The sequence below is a fragment of the Otolemur garnettii genome, unplaced genomic scaffold (assembly GCF_000181295.1).
Source record: "Otolemur garnettii isolate 467f Iridium unplaced genomic scaffold, OtoGar3 scaffold00167, whole genome shotgun sequence".
NCBI lineage: Eukaryota > Metazoa > Chordata > Mammalia > Primates > Galagidae > Otolemur > Otolemur garnettii.
The window spans coordinates 180,334-189,249 of record NW_003852562.1 but is presented as its reverse complement, the minus strand read 5'-3'; the positions used below and the strand labels follow the sequence as shown (position 1 = coordinate 189,249).

The 8,916-nt window shown below is 36.4% G+C and overlaps 1 protein-coding gene across 1 annotated transcript in view; it reads right to left on the bottom strand.

Annotated features, from left to right (window-relative positions):
* LOC100951195 (spermatogenesis- and oogenesis-specific basic helix-loop-helix-containing protein 2) overlaps positions 1 to 8,916 on the bottom strand; it is a 51,801-nt gene that overhangs the window by 33,249 nt on the left and 9,636 nt on the right. The window contains exon 3 of the mRNA XM_012811592.1: positions 2,619 to 2,827. Within this exon, the coding sequence (XP_012667046.1) occupies positions 2,619 to 2,827 (209 nt within the window). The remainder of the gene's footprint in view (positions 1 to 2,618; positions 2,828 to 8,916) is intronic.

Sequence of the window (8,916 nt, the reverse complement as noted above, 5' to 3'; positions counted from 1 at the left end):
AAAAAAAAAAAAAATCCTTATGCCTTATAGACACACATATTTGTGATCAGGTGCTTCAATATTGAGAATAAATATAAACAATTTTATTCTATTGCAAATTCCTCATTCACTGGCAGTGAACACCAAGTGCCCAGGTAGAGAAGAGTAAGGTAAGTAGCTGTAAATTTTCTATTCAGATTTTGAAATCTTGCAAAACCACAAGAAAAATCTAAAATACAGCAGACTAACAGGTAAATCAGAGTCTGTGTTTTGGTTTAGTCATTAAATGTTAGCCAAAGCTCAGAAGAGACAGAGCTTTAAGAAAGATGACAGTTTAAGTTCCTTATAAAAAGGGTAGAATGTGTGCAGGACTCATTACCTTAAGAGGTGGGAAAGAGAATTTCAGAAACATTCCTAGCCTCCAAAGCCAGCATCATAAAAGCCAAGTTTATAGACACATAGAGACAGGAAAAAAAAATACCCTTTGTCCCTTTTTCACAGAGGAACACAAAAGTTAAAACTCATCGTCTGCCCCAGAATGGCATTTCTCCCACTCATGCCTACTGCAAGGTACAAAACATCTGCTGTTTCTCAAGACAGATGCTGGATACTGGGAATACTGAAATAAAAGATGAACAAGAATTACCCTTTTTTTCTTCAAAAAATGCTTTCAAAGAAAAATAATATAGAACTACCATATGCAAATCTGTACACTTTGTACCCTCATCTACCTTCTCTTCTCTGCTAAGAAATCTTAAGCTCTGCTATTCACAACAATAAAAGCTGCAGAGGAAAATCTGCAAAAGTGTTGGGAAATTCTCCCCTTTTACCTCCTAGTTTTTAAGAACTGCAACCGAACATAAAGCTGGCTCTTAAACAGAACTTTATTCTTATTCTGCTCAAACTTGTAGCTTTGATAACTGGCAAATACAATGCTTTACTCTGTTCAGAGAGGCGTAGTGAGGATGCCACTCTTGGAATGAAGAGAGACACCAGCTGTGCTGATCTGTCCCAGTGCTCTCCCCAAACCATATCTATGTTTGGTTTACACTGAGCTTGGCATATATTGAACCTCAGAGGTGAAAAAGAGGTTCAAAAATATGAAAGTCAAGTTATTACAGACTTGTAGAAAGCTCATGAAGGGAAGAGTGAGCAGTTCTAGTCTGAGTTTTCTGAAAGCATGCCATGTGCTCTTAGGCAAGTCACTGAAGTCCAGTTTTCTCATCTGTCAAGTAGGGATGATGAAACCTTATTCTATCTGCCTCATATAGCTATCATATAACTTTTTTTTTTGAGACAGAGTCTTAAGCTGTCGCCCTGGGTAGAGTGCCATGGCGTCACAGCTCACAGCAACCTCAAACTCTTGGGCATAAGTGATTCTCTTGCCTCAGCCTCCCAAGTAGCTGGGGCTACAGGCGCCGGCCACAACGCCTGGCTATTTTTTTTGTTGTTGCAGTTGTCATTGTTGCTTTAGCTGGCCCGGGCTGGGTTTGAACCCACCAGCCTCAGTGTATGTGGCTGGCACCCAACCCACTGAGCTACCAGCACCGCCCTGTAACATTTTAAAATATGATATAAATGAAAACTGATGATGAGCTGTCAACACAGGAACTCTGTCTCTAGATTTTTTTTAAAGGTATGTGGTGAAATAGACGTATTCTCAGGAATGTAGTTCACAAAGTGTTTTGGAAGTAAAATAATCCACTTGGAAGTAGATGGTTTTTCTGGTTTGTCTGAAGTTTGCATTGCTAGTAAAAAGGCAAAAGAAACAGAAAATCAACTGTTCTAAGAACACCCCCACTCACTGCGGTGGGCTTCTTTTCATTCCAACCTTTCTCTTCCCCTAACATCATTTGCCTTCGCTTTTACTCAAGGATCACAATATTGTCTCTGAAATTTCTGTTAGTCTAGAAAAGCCTGTCATATAATTTTGACAAGCTCTTATATGTTTCCAATATTATCTACCATTTCACTTTCTCTACCAAGTATCTTGTAGAAGGGGAACAAATCTATACTGATCTAACTCTGTTGAAACACACCCCACACAGCTCAAAATCTGATACAATCAGGTGAGGAAGAACCTAACTCTCCCACCACTGGGCTCCAATTCTCTAGAACAGAAGTGGGTGAGAAAGAAACAGAACTATGCAGCTACAAGACTAAACAAAAACACTGGAGGTGGTAGTGTCTGGACTCAAGGAATCTAGACGGCCTCACAGCTCTGAGAGACATTCTTGTCTGTAGCCAATAAGACAGAAAGCAAAGAGTGCTCATCTATTTTAGTATCTGCTGTAACAATTAATGAACTCTGGAAAGATGTACCACTTTAGTGATGTAGTTATTAAAAAGAAGCACCTATGGGGATAATGTAAGCATCACATGCCAAATGCATTTCCATGAGCGACTAATTCTCAGGCAAGTCACTTTATTCTCACCCATACTTACTGCTTTTCAAGTTAAAATGATAATTCTTATAACAACAGTATGTCAAACTGGCAATAAAAATGTGAATATAGATTCTACCCATGAATTTTAAAATAAAGTATTTTAAAAATTAAAGTAGAAATATATCATCTTTTAAGGACTTTTTTTTATAGAAACAGGTTTTTCAACAGAGAGTCAAGGTTTTTGAAGTTTACCTAATTAACTTGACAGCTTCCAGCTCCTCAGCACTGAGAGAAGTCATCTTCAGGAAAACCATGTGGAATATGCAGTCATCTAGAAGCACCGCCGCCTTCTTCACATCACTCGTAGTGACGGTGACTTCTATATTTGAGAAGACTTCCTGCACCGCATTCGCCAGGTAGGGAACAGTGACATCTCCAACCAATAAGAGGTCTATTTTTGCCTGAAAGAGAAGGGAGCAGTAGCACCATATAATTACCATCTAGGCTTAGAGAAAATGTCATGTACGAGAGGATGAAATAAAGGTGACATGTACCACAATGACTAGCTCTACAGCTGAGTGGATGGTCAACTCCAAGAACCTTAAGGACAGGAACTATTCATTTCATATCCTCAGTACCTATGAATCTGAATGTCTTTTTTTTTTTTTGAGACGGAGCCTCAAGCTGTCCCCCTGGGTAGAGTGCCATGGCATCACGCTCACAGCAACCTCCAACTCCTGGGCTCAAGTGAGTCTCCTGCCTCAGCCTCCCAAGTAGGTGGGACCACAGGCGCCCACCACAACGCCTGGCCATTTTTTGGTTGCAGCCATCATTGTTGTTTGGCGGCCCGGGCTGGGGATTCGAACCCGCCACCTTAGGTGTATGGGGCTGGCGCCTTAGCCACTTGAGCCACAGGCGCTGAGCCAATCTGAATGTCTTGTTATTTTTTAAAGTTTTGTCTCCCAATGCTATTCCACTGTGGCTTTCCTGCACATTTCTCTTTTGTCTTATTAAACAGTAGACAGGATTCTTATGGCCCGGTTTTCTGGCTGGAAAGTTTGTTTACTGCTGAGAGAACTAAACTGTTGACTCTCCCACACAATTTATTTTGGTGAAACACACATTCCACAGAACAAAGAAAGATCTAAATCCCTAAATGCTATTCCACTCCCTTGAGTGGAATATATATGCTATTCAAATCCCAATATCAGGGCCAGACACGGTGGCTTACCCCTGTAATCCCAGCACTCTGGGAGGCTGAGGTGGGTGGATTGCTTGAGCTTAGGAGTTTGAGAACAGCCTGAGCAAGAGCGAGACCCCATCTCTAACAATAGCCGGGCGTTGTGGCAGGCACCTATAGTCCCAGCTACTTGGGAGGCTGAGGCAAGAGAATTACTTGAGCCCAAGAGTTTGAGATTGCTATGAGCTGTGACATCACAGCATTCCACCCAGGGTGACAAAGTGAGACTGTCTCAAAAACAAAACAACAACAACAACAAAAGTACCAGTATCAGGAGCCAAAAGAATTCTTTATTTCTACCTGGGAGTATTTTTCAGTACACTCGATCAGTAAAAATAGAATTTCCATCTTCACCTTTTGTTTCTCTGTTTTATTTTCTATAGCAAATGAACTCAACCCACTGAAAATGCCAAAGAATAGAGATGTTTGAATTAATGGAAATAGAAGACAAACGGAAATGCCAGGCTATAGACAGATCCACCTAATGAAAAAAACTAGGGAGTTGGCCAGAGTTGAAGCCAAAAGACGTGGCTGAAAGAGCTGGAAAGAGAAGGCAGCCTGCCAAAGAAGCAACTCCTGAGGGCAGGGTGCTGATACTGGCCTGCTGACCCCTGGAGCTTCCTGCCCCCTTCAGCTTGGTTTCTCCAGGCTTCAGGAAAAGACAGATGAGGTGCAAGAAGCTAGGCAGAGCTTCCACATGTCTGTCTACTCACCTTCTAGTTTTCTTCCTTCTTTCTCTTAGAAAAAGTAAATCTTCCTTTATCATCCCTCATATCTGAATTCAATCCCTTCTCTAGAAGCAACCACTGTCAATGGTTTGGCATGTATCCTTCCAGATAACTTTTATGTCAAACATATATTAATACAAGTAATACACACATAGATAGCCTTTTTCATAGATGTGTTAATATATTTTTTAAGAGTTGCTTTCACTTAACAATATGGTTTAACAATTTCTTAAAAATTCTAGCTCATGAAAATGAAATGAAAAATATCTCATTTTCCAGCATATTTTAGATTTGTTTATATAAAAATATGTTTGGGGCCGGGCATGGTAGCTCACAACTGTAATCCTAGCACTCTGGGAGGCCAAGGCAGGTGGATTGCTTGAATTTGAGACCAGCCTGAGCAAAAGTGAGACCCTATCTCTACTAAAAATAGAAAAACTGAGGCAAGAGAATTGCTTGAGCCCAAGTTGGAGATTGTTGTGAGCTATGATGTCACAGCACTCTATCCAAGGTGATAGCCTGAGACTCTGTCTCAAAAAAACAAAAACAAAAAAACATGTTTGGGATCTGGGATGGATGTGCTCATCTGCCATCCTTATCCAATCTTCTTCATTTACAACTGTGATATTTGAGCTATTCTCCTAATACTGGATTGTGACATTGTTACAGTGCAGTGATGAACACCTTTGTGAATATATTTTTGTTCAAATAAGCATATACCCTAGAATCAGAATTAGATCGCAAAGTTTTTGCTTGTTTTTCAACTTAAATATGCCAAATTCTTCTTCTGAAAAGACACAACATTTGGGTTTCAATGTATTTCAATACCTATTTCCTCAAATCCTTAATAAGACTGATTATTCTTAATCTTTTTAAAATTTTTCCAAAATTGAACAATACCTCTGTTTTCCTTTTCATTGCCATTTCTCTAACAATGATGAAGTATCTTTTCATTTCATTGCAATTTGCACCTTATATTTATCGCACGGTATCTATTAATTACCTTGTCCTCCTTCCTATTTGTAGGTTTTCTTATTTCTCTGTAGGAGTTTATATATTCTGGATATTGGTCAACTTTTTTTTTCTACTTTTTGTCACTTGCTCTTTAACTTTGATTATTTAAGGTCTCTTATCACTAATAGGTGTTTAATACTGAATAACAAATTGACTATTTCCTTTATGGCTCTGGTGAATTTTGTTTTCCTTTTAAAGCCATCTCTGTCTATGTTAAAATGTGCCATGATAGTATATTCTAATATTTCAATGATTTTTGTTTTTGCATTTAGCTTTTATCCCATCTAGAGTTGATTTGGTGGTTAATGTGCGGTAGATATCTGATTTTATTTTTTTCAAATGCAAAGCTAATTGCCCCAATAAGCATTATTGGTTCAAGTTCTCTGTTTTCAAATGTTACTTTTGTGTGTAGAGGACGTGTGTGTGTGTTTCTGGACTTTATCCCGATCCCCTGGTCTATCTACTCTGCTTAATTAGCTCTTTATAGTATGTTTTTGTATTTAATACAGCACATGTTGCATTGTTATTTTCTAATTTCGTTCTTAAATATTTTCCCATGATTTCTTTTCCAATGGAATTTTGGCATGGACTTGTCTGCATTTATTTTAACAGTTTATTAGGGAGTATCAATGCTACTAAATCTCCCTATAAAGTCCCTATGACTCTCAGAGAATTTGAGTCTTTTATGTTCTTCAGTTTTATAGACTTTCATATAGATTTTTTAATGTATCCTCATATATTTGTACCCAGTTATCTCAACACTTGGAGGTCATTGTGAAGGGTATATCTTTTCTTGCTTATATTTTCTGACTGATTATAGCTAACATATAGAAGTAGGATTGGTTATAGCTGACACAGAAAATGCTACTGATTTCTGTGTAAGGAACTCACTTCAAATAATCTACTTTATGATACTCTCTATTTTGTTCCAATATATTTTAATTTATTTTTCTCAATTTTCTAGGTAGACAATCATACTATCTTTAAAAAATAGTTTTTATCTGTTTCCAGATGTATGCTTTTTATTAATCTTTAAGCACTGGCTAGAACATCTAAAATGCTGGTGAATAGCAAGTGACAGTGAGGACTCTTCCCTTGTTCCTGACTTTAACAGGAGTATTTCAAATGTTTTTACCACAAAATACAGTATTTAATGAAGGTTTCTGATCAATATCCTTTACTAAGTTAAAAAAGTTTCTTTCTGTTTGTAGGCTAAGAATAAAAAATGTGTGTTAAAATTTATCAAGTGCTTTTTCAGTATGAATTATTTTCTATTCTTTCATCTGTTAGGTAGTAAATTACCTTAGATTTCCTGATGTCACGTTATCATTGCATTGCTGGAGTAAACCATTGAGCTAATTACACATTGAGCTAATGTACAATAATATTATATGTATTAATATAATACTATGTCAACATTATCATAATGTTATATTATGATATATATTATAATATTTATATATATAACATTTAACAATATATGTACAATATTTATGTTATATAATTATATATATGTTATATGTTATATTATGATGTTTATATGGTATGTTATTAAATAGTATATACTATTAGTGTATATACTATTATACACAGTATATAATAGTATATACTATTATACTAGTATGTTATAATAGTATATACTGTTATACTAGTATAATAGTATATATTGTTATACTGATATTATACTATCAGTATATAGTAATATATGCTGTTATATTATGATTACATTTATATTGTATGTTATTAAATAGTATTATACTATTAATAGTGTATATATTATACATATGTAGTATATATTCATATAGAATACTATATATGAAACATATCTCCTGCCCTTTTTAATGCTTTTCACCTGAAATTTCAATTTTTCTGCTACATAGCTCCTAGTTTTTCATATCTATTTTGAGCCTTCTATATCATTTTGGTTTTGTGTGATTTTTATAAATAGCATGTGATTGAACTTACAGGGTTCCTTCCACAATCTGAGCTCTGTTTTTGGTTTTCTGAGACGGGGTCTCACTCTGTTGCCCAGGCAAGGGTACAGGGGCACTATCACAGCTGACGGCAACCTAAAACCTTGGGCCTCAGTGATCCACTAGCTTCATCCTCCCAAGAAGATAGGACTACAGGTGCATGTCACCATGTTCAGCTAATTTTCTTTAAATTTTTGTATAGAAAGGGTCTCCCTATGTTGTTCAGGCTGGTCTGCAACTTCTGGCCTCAAGCAATTCTCCCTCCTTGGCCTCCCAAAGAGCAAGGATTATAGGCACGAGCCACTGTGCCCAGATCTGAGGTTTGTTTTTAATACATGAATTTAAGTAATTACATCAATGGCATTAGCTAAAACACATTAAACTAATGTCATTAATTAGCTAATATTAATTGTAAACACTCACTATTTAATTTAAAATGGTCTTATTCCTTTCATTTGCTACTTTAAGTTTCCTATTTACTGCCATTTTTCCTTTTTCCCCATGTCTTCTGTTAGGCTGATCAAATTTTTCTTTTTTCTAATCTGCTGCTCTTACAAATACTTCGGGAGGGAAATCCCTTAATTCTATTCTTCAAGTGTTTAATTGCTTTATGTTTTTATTTTTAATGAATTTTATTTACAAATCAATCAAAAATAAAAGAGTTGCAAAAGGGTATGTTGAATTCTCATGAACACTTCACCCAACTTCCCTAACTATTAAAATCTTACACAACCCTGCTACTTCGATTAAAACTAAGAAATTATGGAGTTTTTTTTTAACCACAATAAAAAAAACTCTACTCTAAAATATATGCAACTATTATGTACCCACAATTAAAAATAATTTTTTAAAAACCCTAAGAAATTGTTTCCACTACAGATGCAAGAAATGTGTCTTTGCACTTTCTGTCTGCCTGACTGTGGCAGCCAAGATTGAGTAGAGGAATATAGGGAAAAAACAAGGAGAACTTGTACAATACAGAAATAACTTTGAAAATAATCAAGAATCTGTTTTACTCCAATGAACCTAAAATGAGTTTACATTACAAGTGCTGGGAAATAATCCCCTATACCACCCTTAGCTGGTTGGTTACACTTGTAAAATTTTAAAGGTTAAAATAAATGAAAAAATAAAACAAAACAAAAAAACCCTAACATTGGTGTAGTACTATTAGCTAAACTATAGACTTAATTTGGATTCACCAATTTTTCCACTAATGCCCTTTTTCTGTCCCAGGGTCCCATCCAGGGTAACAGGTTATGGTTATTCCTCGTGTCTCCTTGTCTCCAGTGGTTTCTCAGTTTTTCCTGACTTTTGAAGAGTGCTGGTCAGGTCTCCTATAGAATGCCCCACACCTTAGATTTGTCTGACATTTTCTCATAATTAGAATGGGACTGTGAATTTTAGGAAAAAATGCCATAGACACTGAGAGATCACCAGGGATGTTTACCTTGGTCACTTGGTTAAGATGTGTCTATACAGTTTATCCACTGTAAAGTCGCAATTTTTTCCTTTCCACACTCTTTTCAGAAGAGAATCGCTAAGTCCAGGCAAACTCAACAGAAAGGGACTGAAGCACCACCTCTTTTTTTTTT